The sequence below is a fragment of the Eleutherodactylus coqui genome, chromosome 5, assembly GCF_035609145.1.
Source record: "Eleutherodactylus coqui strain aEleCoq1 chromosome 5, aEleCoq1.hap1, whole genome shotgun sequence".
NCBI lineage: Eukaryota > Metazoa > Chordata > Amphibia > Anura > Eleutherodactylidae > Eleutherodactylus > Eleutherodactylus coqui.
In genome coordinates, this window is record NC_089841.1 from 12,061,016 (window position 1) to 12,086,675 (window position 25,660).

Consider the following 25,660-nt stretch of genomic DNA (forward strand, 5'->3'; position numbering starts at 1 on the left):
GGGGCTCGGACCCAGAGGAACGAGTCCGCAAGCGAAAAAACAACTTACAAGCCTCCCGGAAGACAAAGAATTTTTTACGGTAGAAACAAGACGCACTGAAAGATGGCGGAATGTCGTTTTTTTTTTCTTTTTACTCCACTTAGAATTTTTTAAAAGTTTTCATTATATGTACTTTTAATAACACCATTGAAAACTACAACTTGTCCCACAAAAACAAGCCCTCATACAGAGACGTCGATGGATAAATAATGGAGTTATGATTTTTTTTAAAGGGGGGAAGAAAAAACGAAAATAGAAAAAAAAGGGGGGCCGCTTCATGAAGAGGTTAATAACAGTATTGAGTCTCCATGCAACAACTTCTGGGTTTCTGTATTGGACACAAGATGGGAGAGAATGGTGGAGGGATTTACACAATTGACAGCCCGTGTAAAAGGGCCATTACAAGGGATAACAGTTGTTTCAATTATTGCATGAATGCTGACGTTACCGTTAAAGGGGTTGTCTCGCGAAAGCAAGTGGGTCTATACACTTCTGTATGGCCATATTAATGCACTTTGTAATATACATCGTGCATTAAATATGAGCCATACAGAAGTTATTCACTTACCTGCTCCGTTGCTAGCGTCCCCGTTGCCATGGTTCCGTCTAACTTCGGTGTCTTCTTGCTTTTTTAGACGCGCTTGCGCAGATGCATCTTCTCCCTTCGGCTGGTCTTGGAAGCATCAGCGTTTTGGCTCCGCCCCTTGTACGCATCATCGCGTAGCTCCGCCCCCATCACATGCCGATTCCAGCCAATCAGGAGGCTGGAACCGGCACACGTCATGGGGCGGAGCTACGCGATGATGCGTACAAGGGGGCGGAGCCAAAACGCCGATGCTTCCAAGACCAGCCGAAGGGAGAAGATGCATCTGCGCAAGCGCGTCTAAAAAAGCAAGAAGACACCGAAGTTAGACGGAACCATGGCAACGGGGACGCTAGCAACGGAGCAGGTAAGTGAATAACTTCTGTATGGCTCATATTTAATGCACGATGTATATTACAAAGTGCATTAATATGGCCATACAGAAGTGTATAGACCCACTTGCTGCCGCGAGACAACCCCTTTAAGGTTGACAGCGCTCGTACAGCGCCTTTAGACTAAAAGACATTGCTGGGTCCTCCCTGGCTTCTCGCTCTGTGCTTCACCTGCGCAAAGAATGTAATAACATTGGAATTCCTCATATCATTCACATCTAAAACTTTTAATTAACATGTGAAGATCGCAGTTCACAAGTATTATTGAAAAATATATGTATATATATGTTGATAATTCTGGCCTTCACACCATTTAGGGTTTATTAGTGAAAAGTATAAATACATCGTTAGTACAGAAAAAACAAACAAGAAATAGGGGATTTATCAGTAATTGCAGACACCCGTCTTATAACTCAGAATTAAATGTCAGGAATTTACAAAAAATATAGCATCATGGTGACCCCACGTCATCTTTCACATAAACCCATCAGAACATATATGTCTTTTCATTAGCAAACTTGCCTATCAAAAATAATAATGATGTATTCTGAGAAAATCCCATTTTAAGAGTTTGTCACGTGTATTCTTATGGATACTTGGGATTTTTACAATTGTCTATTTTTAATTAATAGTCGATCCAGTAAGTCCAACAAAGCATCCAAGCAGGTGCTCATTAGTAACTTTCAGAAGTCAGACCCCCCCATAGTCACTTATAATTCTACACAAGTAGTCTTAAAATACTATATTTTTAGAAATACAGCATTGATCAGACTGATATATCGTTACAGAATACAAATATTTTGTACTAAACCTAGTTTGGAGAAGAAGAAAGAATTGCTACTTCCGCGTGTGAATTCCCCGATGCCTAAAGAGATGTGTTTGCTGGGTCAAATGTTTCCCACATTCTGCACATCAAAACAGCTTCTTCCGTGTGACACCTCTGATGTGTAACAAGATGTGATTTCCATTTAAAACATTTCCCACATTCTGAACAGGAATATGGTTTCTCTCCTGTGTGACCTCTCCGATGTGTAACAAGATCCGATTTCCATTTAAAACATTTTCCACATTCTGAACATGAAAATGGCTTCTCTCCTGTGTGAGTTCTCTGATGTGAAACAAGACTTGATTTCTGATTAAAATGTTTGCCACATTCTGAACATGTAAATGGCTTCTCTCCTGTGTGAATTCTCTGATGTATAACAAGATGTGTTTGATGAGTAAAAGATTTACCACAGTCTGCACATGAAAATGGCTTCTCTCCTGTGTGAATTCTCTGATGTACAACAAGATTTGATTTCTGATTAAAATGCTTCCCACATTCTGCACATGAAAACGGCTTCTCTCCTGTGTGACTTCTCTGATGTGTAGAAAGATTTGATTTCCATTTAAAACATTTCCCACATTCTGAACAGGAAAACGGTTTCTCTCCTGTGTGACGTCTCTGATGTGTAACAAGATCTGATTTCCATTTAAAACATTTCCCACATTCTAAACAGGAAAAAGGCATCTCCCCTGTAGGATCTCCTTGATGTTTAGCCTTCCTCCTGTGACTTTTCTTTTGCTTATGAGTCTGTGAGGAATCAGAAGATGGGATCTTTATAAGAGGATCAGATGATGGATCTTTGCTGTAAAGGACTGAGGGGATATCTGGGATAATGGCGGGTTCTTCATATGTATCTTGTGTGATATCACTATCTTCCGCTTTACAATCTGCAGATATCAAACATCCCTCTGAGCTCCAGATACCGACATCTGCTAAGAAGTAAACAGATTTTTACGGTCTTTGAACAATATACTGTATTTTTCAGACCATAAGAGGCACCTAAGTTTCAGTTGGAAGTAAGTAAGAAAAATTTCAAACCAAATACTGTGCAAAAATGGTTAACAGAGTAGACATCTGCAGCCGGCACACTGTTATGGGGAAATCCTCAGTAGAGACACTCTTAGGACAACATCTGTGGCCAACAGTCTGATATAGGGTCATGGAGGTGTTTACTATAATACACAGTATATGTAGATATTAAGGAGGGGGTGGGGGAGAGGGGTATTTGTACCTTGAATACTACACTGATTCTCTATTTTATAACTTGTCTGTCTACTAACAATATAGAGCAGCAGTATACGGTCAGGAGGACTTGTACTATTATGGCTGCTTCCCATTGTTATATACCCAGGCTGGCCAATCTGAGAATGTTCTGGGCCAAAAGAGAGAACTGCAGGACTGATTGTAGATGGACAGAGAAAAGAGCCTATTCTTTGCCCCTCTGTGTATTACATTTCAAGCTCCTGGAGCCGCGGGGTGCTGCAGATATCAGAAGTTGGATTAAGAAAGGATGTTAGTTGCTGGAGGCCAGGACAGAGAGACATAGCAGCACATTTGTAGACAAACCCCTCGTCGCCCATCCAACGAGCTTAATCAAGACTCAACTCCAAAGTATATGAAGGAATTGAGATGCGTCATGAGTCCATAAGAGTTTGGAATTGCCAAGATTGAAATATTTTACATGCTCACCAAAATACACAAATCTGGCAATTCAGGAAGGCCAATAGTCTCAGGTTTGGGAACCTCACTGAAGGAATCTCAGGATGGGTAGAAGGTGTCCCTAAACCACTGGAGAGAAATACAGCCAGATACCTATAGAATCATAGAATGCTAGAGTTGGAAGGGACCTCCAGAGTCATCGGGTCTAACTCCCAGTGCAGGATTTACTAAATCATCCCAGACAGATATTTGTCCAGCCTTTGTTTGAAAACTTTTAATTAACATGTGAAGATCGCAGTTCACAAGTATTATTGAAAAATATATGTATATATGTTGATGATTCTGGCCTTCACACCATTTAGGGTTTATTAGTGAAAAGTATAAATACATCATTAGTACAGAAAAAACAAACAAGAAATAGGGGATTTATCAATAATTGCAGACACCCGTCTTATAACTCAGAATTAAATGTCAGGAATTTACAAAGAATATAGCATCATGGTGACCCCACGTCATCTTTCACATAAACCCATCAGAACATATAGATCTGTCTTTTCATTAGCAAACTTGCCTATCAAAAATAATAATTATGTATTCTGAGAAAATCCTATTTTAAGAGTTTGTCACGTGTATTCTTATGTATACTTGGGATTTTTACAATTGTCTATTTTTAATTAATAGTCGATCCAGTAAGTCCAACAAAGCATCCAAGCAGGTGCTCATTAGTAACTTTCAGAAGTCAGACCCCCCCATAGTCACTTATAATTCTACACAAGTAGTCTTAAAATACTATATTTTTAGAAATACAGCATTGATCAGACTGATACATCGTTACAGAATACAAATATTTTGTACTAAACCTAGTTTGGAGAAGAAGAAAGAATTGCTACTTTCGCGTGTGAATTCCCTGATGCCTAAAGAGATGTGTTTGCTGGGTCAAATGTTTCCCACATTCTGCACATCAAAATGGCTTCTTCCGTGTGACACCTCTGATGTGTAACAAGATATGATTTCCATTTAAAACATTTCCCACATTCTGAACAGGAATATGGTTTCTCTCCTGTGTGACCTCTCCGATGTGTAACAAGATCCGATTTCCATTTAAAACATTTCCCACATTCTGAACATGAAAATGGCTTCTCTCCTGTGTGAGTTCTCTGATGTGAAACAAGACTTGATTTCTGATTAAAATGTTTGCCACATTCTGAACATGTAAATGGCTTCTCTCCTGTGTGAATTCTCTGATGTATAACAAGATGTGTTTGATGAGTAAAAGATTTACCACAGTCTGCACATGAAAATGGCTTCTCTCCTGTGTGAATTCTCTGATGTACAACAAGATTTGATTTCTGATTAAAATGCTTCCCACATTCTGCACATGAAAACGGCTTCTCTCCTGTGTGACTTCTCTGATGTGTAACAAGATATGATTTCCATTTAAAACATTTCCCACATTCTGAACAGGAAAATGGTTTCTCTCCTGTGTGACATCTCTGATGTGTAACAAGATCTGATTTCCATTTAAAACATTTCCCACATTCTAAACAGGAAAAAGGCATCTCCCCTGTAGGATCTCCTTGATGTTTAGCCTTCCTCCTGTGACTTTTCCTCTGCTTATCAGTCTGTGATGAATCAGAAGATGGGATCTTTATAAGAGGATCAGATGATGGATCTTTGCTGTGAAGGGCTGCGGAGATATCTGGGATAATGGCGGGTTCTTCATATGTATCTTGTGTGATATCACTATCTTCCGCTTTACAATCTGCAGATATCAGACATCCCTCTGAGCTCCAGATACCGACATCTGCTAGGAAGTAAACAGATTTTTACTGTCTTTGAACAATATACTGTATTTTTCAGACCATAAGAGGCACCTAAGTTTTAGTTGGAAGAAAGTAAGAAAAATTTCAAACCAAATAGTGTGCAAAAATGGTTAACAGAGTAGACATCTGCAGCCGACACACTGTTATGGGGAAATCCTCAGTAGAGACACTCTTAGGACAACATCTGTGGCCAACAGTCTGATATAGGGACATGGAGGTCTTTACTATAATACACAGTATATGTAGATATTAAGGAGGGGGTGGGGGAGAGGGGTATTTGTACCCTGAATACTACACTGATTCTCTATTTTATAACTTGTCTGTCTACTAACAATATAGAGCAGCAGTATACGGTCAGGAGGGCTTGTACTATTATGGCTGCTTCCCATTGTTATATACAGAGGCAGGCGGGCCAATCAGAGAATGTTGTGGGCCAAAGAGAGAACTGCAGGACTGATTGTAGATGGACAGAGAAAAGAGCCTATTCTCTGCCCCTCTGTGTATTACATTTCAAGCTCCTGGAGCCGCGGGGTGCTGCAGATATCAGAAGTTGGATTAAGAAAGGATGTTAGTTGCTGGAGGCCAGGACAGAGAGACATAGCAGCACATTTGTAGACAAATCCCTCGTCGCCCTTCCACCGAACTTAATCAAGACTCAACTCCAAAGTATATGAAGGAATTGAGATGCGTCATGAGTCCATAAGAGTTTGGAATTGCCAAGATTGAAATATTTTACATGCTCACCAAAATACACAAATCTGGCAATTCAGGAAGGCCAATAGTCTCAGGTTTGGGAACCTCACTGAAGGAATCTCAGGATGGGTAGAAAGTGTCCCTAAACCACTGGAGAGAAATACAGCCAGATACCTATAGAATCATAGAATGCTAGAGTTGGAAGGGACCTCCAGAGTCATCGGGTCTAACTCCCAGTGCAGGATTTACTAAATCATCCCAGACAGATATTTGTCCAGCCTTTGTTTGAAAACTTCCATTTTAGGAAAACTCACCACCTGCCGTGGTAACCTGTTCCACTCACTGTCAGAAAGTTTTTTCTAATATCTAATTTGTGTCTCCTCCCTTTCAGTTTCATCCCATTGCTTCTAGTCTTTCCTTGTGCAAATGAGAATAGGGCTGATCCCTCTGCACTGTGACAACCCTTCAGATATTTGTAGACAGCTAATAAGTCTCCTCTCAGCCTTCTTAAACCATTCCCATAGGACATGATTTGCAGACCGCTCACCATCTTGGTAACTCTTCTCTGAACTTGCTCCAGTTTGTCTATGTCTTTTTTTTTAAAGTGGGGTGCCCAGAACTGGACCCAGGATTGCAGATGAGGTCTGACTAAGGAATAGTAGAGCGGGATAATTACCTCATGTGATCTAGACTCTATGCTTCTCTTAATACATTCCAGAATTGTGTTTGCCTTTTTGGCTGCTGCATCACATTGTTGACTCATGTTCAGTCTATGATCTGCTCGTATATCCAAGTCTTTTTCACATGTGCTGCTACTTAGCTCAATTTCTTCTATTCTGTATGTGCGTTCTTCATTTTTCTTGCCCAGATGTAGGACTTTGCATTTCTCCTTGTAAAATACCATTCTGTTAGTCGCTGCCCACTGTTCAAGCTTTTCTAGATCTTTTTGAATATTCTCTCTCTCTCTTCCCTAGTGTTACCTATCCCTCCTAGCTTAGTACCCCACTTGATACATTTTTCCACTAGGATGTGCAGCCATTTATGACCACTCTTTGAGTATGATCACTCAGCCAGTTGTGAATCCACCTAACAGTTGCCTTGTCAATCCATATTTAGTCATTTTTTTCAATAAGTATTGTATGAGATACTTTGTCAAATGCTTTACTAAAGGTCAAGATATACTATATCCACCGCATTGCCCTGATCAACCCAGTCGCTGATACGGTCGTAGAAGGAAATTAGATTAGTCTGGCATGACTTGTGTGTTACAAACCCATGCTGGCTCTGGTTAATTACTCCATTTTCATCCAAGTACTTGCATAAATGCTGTTTAATAATTTGTTCAAATATCTTTCCCAGTATAGAAGTCAGGCTCACAGGTCTGTAATTTCCTGGATCCACTTTCTTCCCTTTTTTGAAGATAGGGAAAACATTTGCCCTTTTCTAATCTTCTGTGACTTCTCCTGTTCTCCAGGAATTTTCAAAAATTATGGTGAGAATTACTTGCTGGACACCACAGACCTACCCAACAAACTTTCATCCATAGATTCCCTCTCTAACACACCATCCTAGACACCATGGATATAGTATCATTACATTCTATCATCCCAGACAATGATGGACTAACCGCTTGCCAGGTGCACCTTGAGGCTAATGGGATGGTCTCTGAATCTGTGATACAAATCACAAAATTTACCCTCTTTACAACTATTTGGAAAAGAGATATTTCTTCACCTCACCGGAATCACCATGGACAGAAAAATGGCACCGCAATTCGCGAGCTTTTTTATAGCAAATCTGGAGAGTGACTTCCTGGCCTCCTGCTCCAACAAACCATTGGTGTACTTCCACTACATTGACAATATATTTATTATCTGGGCCAACTCAGAACAAGAACTAATAAAATTGCATGAAAGATTCAGTGAATTTTACCCCAACATAAACCAGACTTAGAAATCAACTTTCTGGACGCCACCATAAAAGTTCATAACCACTCAATCCAGACATCCTTGTACCGTAAACCTAGTGATCATGTATCTAGGAAAACCATACAAAAAGTATACTGCAGTGTTGTAGAGCTCCACACTGAACTCACCTAAAACTGTATTTACCTCCTCATGGTTCTTCATGAAACTGAAAATATCATTCCATAATGTACAAGGCTTTAATGCCACCAATAAACACTCAAGTGCTTTCCAATAGGGGGCAGAGCCTGACCGTGGAGTGGGATGGAAGCTTTAGCAGAGAGCTTCATCACAGCAGCACTCTCTCAGAACCTTTGCAGCAGCACACAATGGGGAAAATAAGCAATGAGAAGAGGGGCGAGCACCTAGGGATTCCTCGTTAAAGCACAGGTCAGTCTGACCTGCAGAACTATCTTAAATAACGCAGCAGTCGCTCTCCTCATGCTGTCGATGGCGGCAAGTCAGGAAGCTGTTGCAGCTCACAACACAGAGCGCGAGGCAGAGGCTTCTACTGATGAAGAAGACACTGAACATCTAACCTGTTTTGTCTTACCTGACAGAGATTATGGAGGAAGTCAGACATATGGGGAGATGGGTGGAAGATTTATAGTCTTCATCAGCCTCCATCATCACGCACTTTCTGGAGATGGTGCAGGTGATTAGAAAGAGACATACCCACCTAAATAGAGTGCTTTTAATGCAGGAGCACTTAGCGAATTGTAATAGATGCTGTAATGTGCGCATCTAGGGCCTGCCCTAGACATTGGCAGCGGATGTTTTACCTAAAGTGGCGAAAGAGCTGTTTGCGCTTTTACTCAGTGCTGACAGGGTGTCATCTTTCTCCATTGAGCGCATCCATAGAGCATTCAGACCACAGCCCTCTGGCTCAGATCTGCCAAGAGATATTATCTGCAAACCCCTATTATTCCCAGATGCATTGGCCATCTTGGATGCTGCAAGAAATTGCAGGCATCTGCAGTATGCAAGTACGCCCCTACAGTTGTTTCAGGAGGCTAAGAGCAGTGACACTCGGTACTCTAGTCATGATTATCTTCCTGTTGTTGCGGCGGTTCTGAGATCTTTACCTTCTTTCAGGCCGGACCAGGTCTTAGCAGCATCTGTCTTTCCTGGAGCTAAGTGGCGTGGTGTTGGGTGAGTGATGTCAGTTCTCACCTATCTTTAGTTGCCCTGCCCTATTTAGTCTAACGTAGAATTGACGTCAGTGTGGGTCAATTCAGTTTGCTCCTAGATTGCTGGTAAGGTGCACTACCTGTCTCTGGAGCTCCATTTCCTTGCTACAGACTACTGCACCAGCTAAGTACCACAGTTTGTTAGCTTGTACTGTTCATTGCTGTGTTCAGCGCTCCCTGGTAGGGATTTGTTAACTGCCAAGGTACGCGTGTGGGCCTGCACTTATCAGAGTGGTCGGCCTGCCGATTAGGCAGGGGTCTGTCCTGGGGTAGGGGTTTTCAGGGAAAGGTTTTCCCTTAGTTTCATTATGTATTTATGTTGCACAGTTGTGCTTTTTGGTTGTGTTGTGCACAATTGTGCTTATTTTGTTTGTGTATGCCGCATGTCGGGTCCAGACGCAACACCTGTGTATGGTCTGTCTCACTGGCAGCACTAGTTTGGGTATGTTTTTTTACTACTTTAGGCCCTTGGAGTGGCTCCAAGTTCTGTCGTGAAAAACTCGAATCTCTTACGAGATAGTTTATAGTTTACTTCTGTGTTGATTATTTTTCCAATTTTCTCCCTCCCCCTTATCCATTACTTTCCTACCCTTCCCCCTCTTCAATTTGTTTTCTTGAATGAATAAGCTGAATAGGCTAACTACTGAATACATTATTTTCCTAACCGCTAACGCCTTTTATTTTCTTGTACATTTTCTCTTTTCAGTTGCCGGACTTGGTACCAAGATCTGGAACAGAGGCCATGTGTTTAACGTCAGTGTCAGAGGCATCAATTCACCCTTTAAGAGGCATAATGTCTCTCTTCTTCTAAAACGGTATGGAATGAAAGTTCTCTTATTTCAGGAGACATACTTTAAACAAGACAAATGTATGCCCTTGCCAGGGAAGCATTTTCTACTGAGATTCCATAACTCTCACTCTACTTCCGCATCAAAAGGAGTGTCTACCCTGTTTCACAAATCCATCACCCTTATCTGTGATGTACAATATGCTGATGACAAGGGGAGAGTCCAGCTTGATCAATAACAATAACCTGCCGCCCATTTACCTTCTGTCCCTCCTACTGGACCATATAAATGGTATCCTACCTTCCCTGGTTTTATTTGTAGGCTTAGTCCCTAGAGAGGAGCATTCTAAGAGGTAGGTACCTAACTTTCCCAGGTTGAAATTCACCTGGTATTAGTGTTAGGACCCATCTGAGCTCGGTCACCTGGACGTTGGTAGATGGACCAATGCAATTTGATCAAATTATATATATCTAGAACCTTGCATTATTTAATGTGCCTAAGAGTATTGATTATAGGTATGTATACCTCTAATAATAAATGTATTTTGCGTGCTGTTGCCATTTTAGGTTTCTGCTTCTATTATATGTTGCAGCCATGGTTTAACGTGCACCTATATAGTTCTATTGAGATATATTTCTATTGGGTCGTGCTGACCAATTTTATTCTTTCTCGTCTAGCCTATAGTCTTATGATAAGGAGAGGCTCAGAGGGGGGCATTGACTTGACTTGCGTTCGCTAATTCTACCAGGCAACTCAGCTCAGCTATTGGATGGAACAAATACATATAATTTGTGTGTGTGTGTATATATGTGTATATATATATATATATATATATATATATATATATATATATATATAAAACACATACTTAAATAGTCCACTGATAAAGATGTGAAGGTTTTATGGTCCCTGAATTAGTGTTAGGGGGTCACCAGGCCAGCAGTATTATCTGTGCTGTAGGTTTCTCATATTTCCTAGTCCCGCATTAATCCTCTTGAAGAATTTAGGCCTCTATTGAAATTGTCAAAAGTTGTTATAAATTTATACTCCCAAATTCTTCTGTGGCTTTGTGATTTGAAACTGCCTTTAAGTATAATAATTTTCATGTGTTCTATGATGTTTTTGTGACTAGAAAAGTGCTTGGCCACAGGTAAATCTGTCTTTGTCTCTTTAATTATTTGGCGATGAGATTTTATCCAACATAAAGGCCACAAAAGGACATTTATTGCACCGAATCAGGTACACAACATCGGATGTGGAACATGTGAATGTCCCCGGGATCTTATAGTCCTGCTAAATCCTACACATCCTATGTTGGTGATTTGTATCCTGTCCGTGGTCAGTACATGTGAGCAGGTCATGTAGTTACTTACATTGCAGAGATATTTTTTTTTTCGAGTGTCAATGCAATCCTGATTATAAAGTTCCTCAAATTTAGGGGTTGCCTGTAACACAAAACAGGAGGGCCCAGGAATATGGTTTTTAGATGGTCATCCTTGTGTAGGTATGATGGAGTTTCTTTGCTGTTTTCATTAGTACCTCTAGCTGTGAATTGTAGATCGCTACTAGGAGGTACCCAATTGTTTTCTTGCTTCTTTATGTATTGGAGTAGTTAAATTCTGGGTATCTTGGTGGCTCTGGTGATTTGGTCATCATTTGAGGTGGGATGGTATTTAAAAATGTCCTTTTAAGATGCTATAGATGTTCCTCTCTGTCTGCTGGGTTGAAGCATATCCGGTTGCATCTGATGGCCTGGCTGTAGACTGTGGACTTTTTGATGTGTTTAGGTAGGAAACTGTCCCAGCTGAGGTATGTGGGCCGATCAGCCAGTTTTTGGTATAGGGATGTCTGTATTAAGTTGTTTGAAATTTTTATAATGGTGTCCAAAAAGTTGATTTCTGTATGCGAGTAGTTTATTGTCAGGTTTATAGTGGGGTGGAATACATTGACTCTCTCATACAATTTTATTCATTCTTGTTCAGTGTTGGTCCAAATGATCATGATGTTATCAATGTAGTGGAAGTAGGCCGATGGTTTGCTGGTAGTGGATCCTAGAAAGTCACTCTCCAATTTTGCAATGAAGAGGTTGGCATATTGGGGTTTCATTTTACGACCCATGGCGGTTCCATTGAGTTGCAGGAATATCTCTTTACCAAAGGAGAAATAAGTGTGTGGGCGAATAAATCTCATGAATTGTAACACTGATTCAGAGGCAACCCACATTGGCCTCAAGGTGTGCCTTGCAGGTGGTCAGTCCACTTTCATGTGGGATGTCGGAATATAAGGATTGCACATCCATGGTGGTCAGGACGGTGCCATTGGTGAGGGGACCAATGGTTGATAGTTTGTTCAGTACGTCCGTGATGTCGTGCAAATAGCTGGTTGAGTTTCTCACCAGTGGTTTGAGGACACCTACTACCCATCCTGAGATTCTTTCAGTGAGGGTTCCGACACCAGAGATAATTGGCCTCCCTGGGTTGCCAGCTTTGTGCAGTTTTGGAAGCATGTAGAATGTTACAACCTCGGGGTTCTCCGGTATCACGTCCAAAAGTTTTGCGGAGCCCACTGATAGGCTCAGATGACCCTTCTCAATTCCCTCACATATTTCTGAGTCGGGTCTTGACCCAGTTTGGTGTAGTATCTGGTGTCTGTCAGCTGTCGGTCTGCTTCTTTCTTGTAGTCTAATGTGTTCATGAGGAGTATAGCAACACTCTTATCCGCAGGCTTAAAGATGATCTCTAGAGATGAGCGAGTGTACTCAGTAAGGACAGATACTCGAGCGAGTATCGTCCTTACCGAGTACCTGCCTGCTCGCAAAGATTCAGGTGCCGGCGTGGGTGAGCGCTGTGTTGCAGGAGTGAGCAGGAGGGAGTGGGGGGGAAGACAGAGATCTCCCTTCCGTTCTACCCCACTCTCCCCTGCCGCTCCTCGCCCCCCGCCGGCACCCGAATATTTGCAGGCAAGCTGGCAGGTACTCGGTAAGGACGATATTCGCTCGAGTATCTATCCTTACCGAGTACGCTCGCTCATCTCTAATGATCTCCTTTTTGTCTTTGAGTGCATAGATGGCCCTTCTTTCCTGCATATTGATATTAAATGTTCCCCTTTTCTGCTTGTCCAGTATAGTAGATTGCACCACATGCCTAAAGGAGTCACCTGTGATCATGAGACACTGACATAATAGAAAGTAAAATCCGATGGTCTCGCCAACATTATTATGAGTTGTACAATAAGCCATCTACTCCTCTGACCCGCAGACTCTGCTGAAACCCTTCTATGACTCCATTAACACTCTTTTAAAATTCTATACCATCCAAAAAAGGTATCCCCGAGGAATTTTTAAGCGCCCACATACCAGCCATTGCTAAACCGAATAAAGACCCTATCTCTCCTAAAACTTATTGCCCAATCATCTCATAGCTAAATCCAGATTATAAAATCCTCACAAGTATATTTAACTGCTTTCTTCCCTCTTTGGTACATAGAGATCAAGTCAGCTGTATCCGAGCTCATCAAGCTCCAAACAATATAAGAAAAATACTCTCATCCACGCCTCACATTTACAAAGAACCCCGCTAGTAGTCCTAGCTTTTGACAGGCTCTCCTAGGAATGTCTCTTTGCGGTTCTAGAGAAAGCTGGTATCCATAGAGCCTATGTTGCAGCGCTATGCGCTCTATATTCTACCCTCTCTGCATAGCTAAAACGTCCTTGCTCTAAACCTCAGACAATTCCCATACGAAGAGGTACAAGACAAGGATGCCCTCTTTCCCCCAAATCTACCTCAAAGCCATTTTTTGGGATAAAAATGGAAAGACTTCAGCCATCCAACACCTATCACCAATAACCTACTATCTCTTTCTCATCTGGAGGAGATGCAAATTCAAGTTTTTGCTGATGTCAAATCTACCCCCTCTGCTATCCGTTATCCCTAATCAAGCATTTGTATTACGTTCCCAAGAAAACAGCTTCCTATGGTGGCGAAACAGAGGTCTAACTTTACTGTACCACTACATGCCACATGGCAGACTCCTTACACCACAAGAACTCATCGATACATACTCCATCCCAGGACGTCTCAATTGCTACAAATATATAGCTTCATCCGAACCCTAATGAACAACACCACCCCTGCAGCAAATCCCACTGGCCTTGAGAGACTATGTACATGGTCCCCCATGGTCCAGATGTGATAGCCTCTCTATATACCAATATCAATCACCTAACACTGGGAAATAAGCTTCCATTCACGCTATGCTGGGAATCCTATCTAAATAGTTCCCTCTCCCTACCTTGATGGCAGCACGTTCATATCAAAAGGCAGCCATCAGGTAACTCTCGACGAAACATCATTAACCCTTTGCAAACCATTTTTAGATACAGGGTTTCCTAGGGGGCTTTCTCTATCTGCCATTTTACAATGGTGCCATCTGCTGGTTAGAGCCAGTACTGCGGTATGGGACATGCTGGAGAGTCCCCCTGACAACAGAGTGGCCAGTAATATACAGTAAGAATACCCTGCCGGACGTCTTCTGACATTGGAGCTGTACAGCCTTCAATCAGAATATCTTCAGACGTCAGGCAGTGGATTGGAAAGGGTTAAAAATACTTCATAGAACATATTTACTTCCCTCAAAAAATCCACAAGTACTCCCCCAAGTACCTGACCAAATTGTTTCAGAGGCTGTAACACCTTGGGGACGACCTCTCATATAAGGTGGACGTGCCCGCTGGGGAGGTCTCTCTGGAGGTGGGCTACCAACCTCATATCCCCAGCCTTAGGCAAACCATTTTGCCTCTCCATCCTCCTTGCCGACAAACCCATGGGGTTCAATAATCATCAGCATAAATTCTTTCAGTACATCTTGATGGCTGCTAGAATATACATTGCCTCTCTATGGCTCTCACGCACCCTTTTAATTAACCCGATTGTAGCTAGGCTTTCAAGAATGATGCTATAGGAAAAACTGTCGGCAATGAGAGAAGACAAAGTGGAGTTATTCCTAAGAACTTGGCAACCATGGTGCGATTCCCTGGACATACCTGGACTGCCGAGAGTACTCAATATGGGATAGAAAATGAGCAGAAAGAACGTGTAAGACGGGATGTATGTCAGAAACTAAAGTCCTGATCCTAGCATCCCCCTGCCGTGTCTCACAGCTTTAAAGGGGTTGTCCCGCGAAAGCAAGTGGGGTTATACACTTCTGTATGGCCATATTAATGCACTTTGTAATGTACATTGTGCATTAATTATGAGCCATACAGAAGTTATAAGAAGTTATTCACTTACCTGTTCCGTTGCTGGCGTCCTCGTTTCCATGGAGCCGTCTAATTTTCAGCGTCTAATCGCCAGATTAGACGCGCTTGCGCAGTCCGGGTCTTCTTCTTTTCTCAATGGGGCTGCTCGTGCCGGAGAGGGACTCCGTGTAGCTCCACCCCGTCACGTGCCGATTCCAGCCAATCAGGAGGCTGGAATCGGCAATGGACCGCACAGAAGCCCTGCGGTCCACCGAGAGAGAAGATCCCGGCGGCCATCTTCACCAGGTAAGTAAGAAGTCACCGGAGCGCGGGGATTCAGGTAAGCACTGTCCGGTTTTCTTGTTTAACCCCTGCATCGGGGTTGTCTCGCGCCGAACGGGGGGGCTGTTGAAAAAAAAAAAAAACCCGTTTCGGCACGGGACAACCCCTTTAATAGTTCTAGAGATGGTTTCACATTCTTCTCAAAAAGGAGAGAAAAAACATCTAAAAGAGACCAACAGAAATACCTGTTAGATCCCTTCAGATCCCTGTGTGGATGTTAATGGTTTTGTTTTAACTGTCAAATTACATTATTGCGCCCCCTGCGAGGGGAATTTTCTGGCTGATCAGAATGTAATAATTTGCCAATCTATTTTCTTTTTAATAAAATCAGTTGAAATTAAAACACGTATAACTACTAAACGCCCGGGGCCCGATGGCCTTCAGCCTCCTACTACAGGAAAGTATCCCCTATCCTCAGTGTGCATCTTGCTATATTTTTAATGCTACAGAAGGACTCCCAGTGGGACAGACTTCTCTTCTAGCAGCGACCTCCATGATCCCCAAATCTAAGGAAGATCCACCAGATAAACAAAGCTCCGCCCCATCTCCCGCATCAATGTAGGCAAAAAACCACTTACTAAGATTGTAGGAAATACAGCTCTACCATTGATGGTCGGGAAAGACCAGGTACGTTTTATCCAAGGTCGAAAGGGCCCCAAATTCCTGCCATACTGCTCTCCCTAAAAATATATATATATGGTACACCGTTCGTACGTTAATCCATCCCCCTCATCCAAAGTACGTTTTTCTTCCATCTAATTTTTCCTGTAAGTTTACATGCCGGACTGAACTTTGTATGGTTTGTTATGAGCGCAGAATTTTTGATTTTTTTGCATTTGCTTTCTTTCATGTCCTGGGGTGCCTGCTGGGCCCTCTGCCATTTCTGCAGCTCTCCACTTAGATGCTCTCCAGCATAGGAACCTACTACCTTTTTTTCACCGTCCGAGTCCACGGGTGATGGCCTCGGATACCCTACCCAGGGGCCTAGGTGCCTACACCAGGTTCATTTGCATTCTTCCTCTGAGATGCTTTCCCACTATATCATTACGAATCAGATATCGGACTGGACATCTCTAACGGTTCTGGAAGCTCTGGTGGAATTAGTGACACTCCTGCCGGCTAATCCTACACCAATAGGTCACTTGGGGGTCCAGTGATACAAGGGAAAGTTATGGAAGCTCGTTTGTTCGGAGATCACATCTTTTGTGACTCTGCTGTACTTAGTGGTTACTACTCACCTGTAGGAATCTCCTCTTTACACCGCTGATCGCCCCTCACATTTGTCTCTGTAGTATTAATATTGGTCAGATCTTCATCCTGATACAAAAGCTGTGAGAAAATATTGTAAAAGTCAGCAGACCGTTGGAGAAGTCGTGTGGAAGGTTTATGACATAATGACCTGACAGGAGTAGTTATCTGAGCCACATAGCTGCCGGTCTAGAAGCCGGACATAGATATTACATGGCGGCTCAATGACCCCTCAGGATCCTCATACACATGTATATCCGGCATGGCTAGACACGCTGCACGTTGTCTCAGTGGAGGAGATCAGCGTCTACCAGACACATCCGCTGCTTGTCTCGGGGTAATAAAGGAGCAGATAGATATAAATCCAACCTGTTGGCTCCTTATTCCCACCAGCAGTCTCCACCGCCAGAACACTGGGAGAAGATCCAGACAAGATGTAATGTCTCTGGTCAGCGGTAATCCTGCCATCTCCACCGGCCTCATCACACAGGGAGAAGACATCTAATAAGACTGAAGACAAGAGCTTCACAGCCTTGTACAGATCAGAGGGACATCTCCATCTACCTGATGGTCCTGTGGAAGAAGAGGACGGGGACATCTCTCTGGGGTTCTTCTCTTACTGGATGGAACTGCAGGAAACACAGACGGACACTGAAGTCATTCTTTATATACAGATAATAAAGTCCCCGTGGATTTAGTCCTATCTATTACCTGGTGATGGGAGCGGCTGGCGGGTCTCCATCATGGCCTCCTTGTACAGATCCCTGTGTCCTTCTAAATACTCCCACTCCTCCATGGAGAAATAGACAGCGACATCCTGACACCTTATAGGAACCTGACAACACAATATACAGTCATTACCCAGAAGCCTCCAGTGCTGTTACTGTATAATGTCCCAGCATTCCCTGCAGCGTCACCTCTCCAGTCAGCAGCTCAATCATCTTGTTGGTGAGTTCTAGAATCTTCTGTACATTGATGTCCTCATGTATCAGGGGGTGAGGTGGTGGCCCTGTTATTGGGCTCAGGGGTCTCCCCCATCCATCACACACAGGGGCCCGACAGCCATCACTAGAGGTCTTCTTCACTACTCTGTAATCCTGTATATGGGGAGACATTAATAAATATCGCTACAGACATTTCCAGAGTCCATCACCTCCCCAGTGACATCTGTTGTTCCCATAGATAAGTATGATGTAATGTGACATCATCAGACACTCTACCCTCTCCAGTGACATCATCTGTTATTACCATAGATAAGAATGATGTAATATGACATCATCAGACTCTCTCCCCTCTCCAGTGACATCATCAGAATCTCTCACCTCTCCAGTAAGCTGGAAGAGTATCTCTAGGGTGACATTCAATATACTTTCCGCCATCTTGTTCTTCATCCTTCCCGGGTCAGCGAGGATGAATTCTCTTATAGACAGAACTCAGCAGAGGATCCGGTGTTGTAGAACCTGAAGGGAAAGAAGAATAAACAATATAAAAGCTGCACAAAACAAGAAGGAGAAAGATTAGAGGAGATGCAGCATCCCATAGGGAGACCCCGGACATCTGACATACAAGGGGAGCTGGGAGGAGGAAGTACTGACTTGCCACGGTGGCACTTACCATGCTCCTTCCCAGAGGGACAGACGCAGCCAAGTCCAGAGTAACACTGCAGTCCACCTCAGACACCTCTAGAATAGGGAATGCCCATAAAACAGGATAACAGGGGGTTAATTGTCACGCATGATGCCACGAGTAGCGACACGAGACGGAGGCACGAGCGAGCGGGGAGCTGAAGGGGACAGCGGAGCAGCTCAGCAGCCGAAGCAGGCGCGGGGGCAGCGGCAGCCGAAGCAGGCGCGGGGGCAGCGGCAGCCGAAGCAGGTGCGGGGGCAGGAGTGACCAGTGGGACCGGAGCGCAGCAGCCGGCGCCAGGAGGCCACCAGGAGTTCAGCGGAGCAGCTGAGACAGGAGGGCAGAGTGAGCGGCCGCCGGGACAGCGGGTGACGTCACCAGGAGGAGCGGAGGAGCTGAGTATCTACCTCTGTGTGTGTTTGTGAGCTGTGTGTCTTCTGTGTATCTGGTTAGTTGTGTCTTCTGTGTGTGTGTGTGTCTGGGGGTCTAAGTGTTTGTGAGGGGGGGGGGGGGGGGGGAAATTTTGACTGTTTGCGCATAAGTGTCAGCGGGTAAGAGGTTGCGCGAGAGAGGCAGCGGGTGAGGGGTTGCGGCAGCGGCTGAGGGGTTGCGGCAGCGGGTGAGGGGCTGCGACAGCGGGTCAGCGGTTGCGGCAGCGGGTCAGCGGTTGCGGCAGCGGGTCAGCGGTTGCGGCAGCGGGCCAGCGGTAGCGGGTCAGCGGTTGCGGCAGCGGGTCAGCGGTTGCGGCAGCGGGTCAGCGGTTGCGGCAGCGGGTCAGCGGTTGCGGCAGCGGGTCAGCGGTTGCGGCAGCGGGTCAGCGGGTGCGGCAGCGGGTCAGCGGGTGCGGCAGCGGGTCAGCGGGTGCGGCAGCGGGTCAGCGGGTGCGGCAGCGGGACAGCGGGTGCGGCAGCGGGACAGCGGTTGCGGCAGCGGGTCAGCGGGTGCGGCAGCGGGTCAGCGGTTGCGGCAGCGGGTCAGCGGTTGCGGCAGCGGGACAGCGGTTGCGGCAGCGGGACAGCGGTTGCGGCAGCGGGACAGCGGTTGCGGCAGCGTGTGAGCGGAGTGTGAGCAAGTCTATCTTCACTACTTCCACAAGTAAATTGTAGATCCCCATTAGGATGAGCTCCATGCCTGGCAATGTCATCCAGTGTGCTACTTGTGCAATGTATGCGGTCCTTGATCAGCCGATCGAGGGTGCCTACTGTTGCGCAAGATGCATGCACGTTGCAAATTTAGAAGCCCAAATTCTGGATCTAAATGGGCAACTGGCAACACTGAGATCCATTGACATCATGGAAAGGAGTTTGGTGCTCACTGAGCAGGCACTCGCTGGGGTAGAGACGGGGGCGGTTGGTAGTACAGAAGTGCAGGGGGAGCAGGCAGTCAGCTGGGTGACAGAAAGAAGGAGGGATAGAGGGAAGAGAACCAGGGAGGCTAGTCCTGAACTGGCACAACCCAACAAGTCTGCACGATTGGCAGATGAGGGGGATGCCATTACAGAGCCAGCACCGCTGCAGCGCGACACGCCCTCTGAACGCCAGGGGGATGACTGCTCCAGTGAGACGGGGACGGGGAGCGCAGGGCAGGCTAGACAGGTTCTAGTGGTGGGGGACTCAATTATTAGGGGGACAGAGAGGGCAATCTGCCATAAAGACCGGGATCGTCGAACGGTGTGTTGTCTTCCTGGCACTCGAGTTCGACACATCGCGGATCGGATTGACAGGTTACTGGGAGGGGCTGGTGAGGATCCAGCGGTCATGGTGCACGTTGGCACCAATGAACAAGTTAGAGGTCAATGGAGGGCCCTCAAAAATGATTTCAGGGACTTAGGGTCCAAGCTCAGGGCGCGGACCTCCAGGGTAGTTTTCTCGGAAATACTACCTGTACCTAAAGCCACACTAGAAAGGCAGCAGGACCTTAGGGAGGTAAACAAGTGGCTCCGGAGTTGGTGCAAGAAGGAGGGATTTGGGTTCCTGGAGAACTGGGCTGACTTTGCGGTCGGCTACAGGCTCTACCGTAGGGACGGGCTGCATCTAAATGGGGAGGGTGCAGCTGTGCTGGGGGAAAAGATGGCTAGAAGGCTGGAGGAGTGTTTAAACTAGGGACTGGGGGGGAGGGTAAAATGAGAAATAGTGGGGTAGCCAGTGTAATTAGTGATCTGGGTCCAAGCAAAGGGAATGGGGGACGAGCAGGGGGTGGGGTTAGTACAGTTAGAACTGACAGATCAGCCATAAGTACGAATAGCAACAAAACAAATTTAAAAACAAAAAAAATGAAATAAATTGTATGACCACGAATGCAAGAAGTCTGATCGGTAAAGTGGGCGAGCTTGAAGCGAGAATGACTGATGAAAACTATGATATGGTCGGAATTACTGAAACATGGCTTGATGATAAGTGCGATTGGGCGGTGAATTTGCAGGGGTACACTCTCTTCAGAAGAGACCGAAGGAACCAGAAAGGGGGAGGGGTATGTCTGTACGTCAAATCGAACTTGAAGCCGAGGCTACGGGAGGATATAGGGGTAGGAGACGAACAGGTGGAATCTCTGTGGGTAGAAATACAGGGAGGAAAAAACAACAAAATCCTGATAGGGGTCTTCTATCGACCACCAAAAGCAACAGCAGAAACTGAAGACTTACTACTAAGGCAGATAGAGGAGGTGTCAAAACGAAACGAAGTAATTATCATGGGGGACTTTAATTATCCAGATATAACATGGGAGAAGGAAATCTGCAAATCTCACAGGGGTGATAAGTTCTTGAGAGTAATTAAAGACAATTACCTGAACCAACTTGTGCAGGAACCAACAAGAGGGAAAGCCATTCTGGACCTAGTACTAACCAACAAACCGGAACGGATAAAGGGGGTACAGGTTGAGGGGCACTTGGGGAACAGCGACCACAATATAATCAACTTCCAGCTGTCAATCAATAGGATGCCTTATCAAGGAATGACAAAGAAACTAAACTTTAGTAAAGCAAAATTTGATGAGCTTAGAACTACTATCGGTAACATTAAATGGGACAACATCCTCAAAAATATCAGTACGGAGGAAAAATGGGAAAAGTTCAAAAGGATCCTAATTGCCTCATGTGAGCAGTTCATTCCCTTCAAAAATAAAAGTAACTCAGCTAAAAGGAAACCAATGTGGCTCGACAAGACGGTACGAGGGGCAATAAACGAAAAGAAGAAAGCGTTCAAACTACTAAAGCAACAAGGCAGCGAAGAAGCGCTAAAATCATACAGGGAAAAAACAAAATATGCAAAGATACGATTAAAACTGCCAAGGAGGAAGCGGAAAGACGGATTGCAAAAGAGAGCAGAAACAACCCGAAGCTATTTTTCAACTACATAAACAGCAAAAGGATTTGCAGGGAGAGCACTGGCCCTTTAAAAAACAATGCAGGAGAAATCATTGATGATGACGAAGGGAAAGCAAATCTAATAAACAGTTTCTTCTCAAGTGTGTTCACCAAAGAAAAGGAAATGCCACACGATGAGCAGGGGAATAAAACGAACCCCTCACAAAATATCTCATACCTAACGCAGGAGGAGGTGCGGAAGCGTCTAAAGAAAACTAAAATTGATAAATCACCGGGCCCTGATGGATTACACCCAAGGATACTAAAGGAACTAAGTGACGAGATAGCTAGGCCGCTATACCTTATATTTCTAGACACTATCAAGACCGGAGTAGTACCATTGGACTGGCGCATTGCCAACGTGGTTCCAATCTACAAAAAAGGGAGCAAAAGTGAGCCTGGTAACTACAGGCCAGTAAGTCTCACTTCAGTAACGGGAAAAATTTTCGAGGGGATTCTGAGAGACGCCATCGATGAGTACCTCAAGGAGATTAAGGGAATAACTCCTCACCAGCATGGATTCATGAAGGGTCGCTCATGTCAGACAAATCTGATCAGTTTCTACGATGAAGTAAGCTCTAAGCTGGACCAGGGAGAATCTATTGATCTCTTTTATCTGGACTTCTCTAAAGCCTTTGACACCGTGCCACATTATAGGCTAATATACAAAATGAGGCAGCTCGGACTGGGCGAGAACGTGTGTAAGTGGGTAAAAAATTGGCTCAACGATAGAAAGCAGAGGGTGGTAATAAATGGTTCGTACTCTGATTGGACCACAGTCGCTAGCGGGGTGCCACAGGGTTCAGTATTAGGCCCCACTCTGTTCAACATATTTATCAATGACCTGATAGAGGGGCTGCACAGCAAAATATCAATATTTGCAGATGACACAAAATTATACAATATAATGAATGCAACGGAGGACAATGTGCGGCTACAAACGGACCTAGATAAGCTGGGGGCTTGGGCAGAAAAATGGCAAATGAAGTTCAATGTTGAAAAATGTAAGACTATGCACATAGGCAGGAGGAACGGATGTCACCAATATTCACTTAATGGGGTACCACTAGGGAAAAGTGATATGGAAAAGGATCTGGGGGTATTAGTGGATAATAGACTAAACTGGAGTAACCAATGCCAGTCAGCCGCTGCAAAGGCAAATAAAGTCTTGGGGTGCATTAAAAGAGGTATAGGGGCGAGGGGCGAGAACATTATCCTCCCACTATATAAGGCACTTGTCAGGCCTCACATGGAATACTGCGCACAGTTCTGGTCACCGGCGCTCAGGAAAGATGTCACAGTGCTTGAGGGGGTTCAAAGAAGAGCGACTAAACTAATACATGGAATGACGGGACTGGAATACCCAGAGAGGCTATCCAAATTGGGACTATTTACTCTAGAAAAAAGAAGGTTAAGAGGCGACCAAATAACCATGTATAAGTACATGAGGGGACAACACATGGATCTCTCCCGCGATCTGTTTACACCCAGGACCACGACGGTAACAAGAGGACATCCGCTACGATTAGAGGAAAGTAGGTTTCATCACCAACACAGAAAGGGGTTCTTTACTGTAAGAGCAGTTAGACTGTGGAACTCTCTACCGGAGGAAGTGGTGATGGCAAAATCCATAGAGGAGTTTAAAAGGGGACTTCATGTCTTTCTGGAGAAGAAGGATATTACAGGATATAAATATTAGGTTAAGTGTCAATCTGGGTATACAGGCAGGTAGTAACTATTAGGGGTTGATCCAGGGAACAGTCTGATTGCCATTAGGGAGTCGGGAAGGAATTTTTTCCCCAAAAGGGCTAATTGACTTCTGGCCTTGGGGTTTTTTGCCTTCCTCTGGATCAACACAGTAGGATAGACAGGCTGGACTAGATGGACAATGTCTTCATTCGGCCTTACATACTATGTTACTATGTTACTATGTTACCGTTCCTACACGCACTGTTTTGACCCTCGGCGGTTAAGAAATTCAGCCACAGAGATTTCTTTAGTACCACACGTCTCTAGAAATGGTTAGAGCCCGGAATAAACTTTACTTAAAATGCAGAGTAGACAATACAAGGCAATTAAATTGCAGGTAAATAAACAGACTTCAAAGATCAGTACCTCCACAGGGCTCTTCTAGACTTTGCACATATGCTAGATAATTGACTGATAGTACCTCCACCCAGCCTTGGAGGAGAGTGGGTGTGGCAGACAAAGGGTGTACCTCTAGGCGGTGATCCAGACTTCAGACGGCCACATAGGAAAAAGACTAAATCAGATAGTACCTCTGCACTGGGCCTTGTAAGAACAAAGTCAAACTTACTGCTGCTGTCTCTCTCTCTCCTTGGGGCTCACTCCATTAGCATCCGATGACATACAACACGGGAATCTCTCCTTTTCGCCCATGCTTCAGCACATGGTTGCACCACTCTTGCACCACCAAACTCCTGAAGACATGGACTCTTTCCTGCTCGCAATCACTCACTTTTATAACCTCCCTCATACGACATGACATGATAGACTTGATACATTTACATGCAGGCTTCGGATTTTATTAAAGGTTAACCTCTCACGCGCTGCAGCTGTACAACACACATACTGGAAATGACAAGACAGCTTTGCACCGTGCATCAACACAAGACATACATGTATGACATTTATGGAGGGGACCAGGATGATGTACTGATTAAAGAGAGATTAAAGGGCAGCTGTTTTATGATGCCAGAACTGCCGGCAGCACAACATCCTGACAGCCACACGGCAGACATGGAGGTTCTATCAGAGATGCTGCAGCGTAAAGAGAGCACACTTCACAAAGTAGTCAGAAACGGGGAGAAGAGTCATAGGGGCGGGCCCTGCAGACTTCTCCCAACCCCCACTCCTCTGTCCCCCAGAAATCAGCACCCCCACATGTACTGCCCTCTCAGTCTTCACATAGTCATGTACACATCAGACGCCCCCACATAGTCGTGTACAGATGAGACCCCTCCTATAGTCGTGTACAGATGAGACCCCCCCCATAACCGTGTACAGATGAGACCCCCCTGTAGCCGTGTACAGATGAGACCCCCCTGTAGCTGTGTACAGATGAGACCCCCTTGTACCCGTGTACAGATGAGACCCCCCCAGAGCCATGTACAGATCAAACGGCCCCCACACAGTGGTGTATAGATGAGACACCTCCGTAGTCATGTACAGATGAGACCTCTTCATAATCATGTACAGATGAGACCCCCCCCCATAGTCGTGTACAGATGAGACGCCCCTCCTCCCCCATAGTCGTGTACAGATGAGACGCCCCCTTATAGTCATGTCCAGATGAGACGCCCCCCATAGTCGTGTCCAGATGAGACGCCCCCCATAGTCGTGTCCAGATGAGACGCCCCCCATAGTCGTGTACAGATGAGACGCCCCCCATAGTCGTGTACAGATGACACAGCCCCCCATTAGTCGTGGACAGATGAGACCCCCCTATAGTCGTGTACAGATGAGATGCCCGCGCCCCCATAGTCGTGTACAGATGAGACGGCCCCCCCATAGACAGGTACAGATGAGACGCCCCCCCATAGTCGTGAACAGATAAGACCCCCTCACAGTCGTGGACAGATGAGACGCCCCCCACATAGTCGTGGACAGATGAGACGCCCCAACATAGTCGTGGACAGATGAGACGGGCCCCTCCCACAGTCGTTGACAGATGAGATGCCCCCCTATAGTCGTGTACAGATGAGATGCCCCCTCATAGTCGTGGACAGATGAGACGCCCCCCTATAGTCGTGGACAGATGAGACGCCCCCTCATAGCCGTGGACAGATGAGACGCCCCCTATAGTCGTGGACAGATGAAACAGGCCCCTCCTATAGTCATGTACAGAGGAGACGGGCACCTCCCAT

General features: G+C 45.0%; 1 protein-coding gene across 1 annotated transcript in view; it reads right to left on the bottom strand.

The window, feature by feature from the left end:
• Window positions 1-1,540: 1,540 nt before the first annotated feature.
• Window positions 1,541-25,660, bottom strand: part of LOC136629002 (oocyte zinc finger protein XlCOF22-like) — a 338,499-nt gene continuing 314,379 nt past the window's right edge. Inside the window, exons 4-7 of the mRNA XM_066605104.1 lie at window positions 17,348-17,412; window positions 16,774-16,864; window positions 4,485-5,306; window positions 1,541-2,538 (exon numbers count right to left, since the gene is read on the bottom strand). Of these exons, the coding sequence (XP_066461201.1) occupies window positions 1,880-2,538; window positions 4,485-5,306; window positions 16,774-16,864; window positions 17,348-17,412 (1,637 nt within the window). The 3' untranslated portion in view covers window positions 1,541-1,879. The remainder of the gene's footprint in view (window positions 2,539-4,484; window positions 5,307-16,773; window positions 16,865-17,347; window positions 17,413-25,660) is intronic.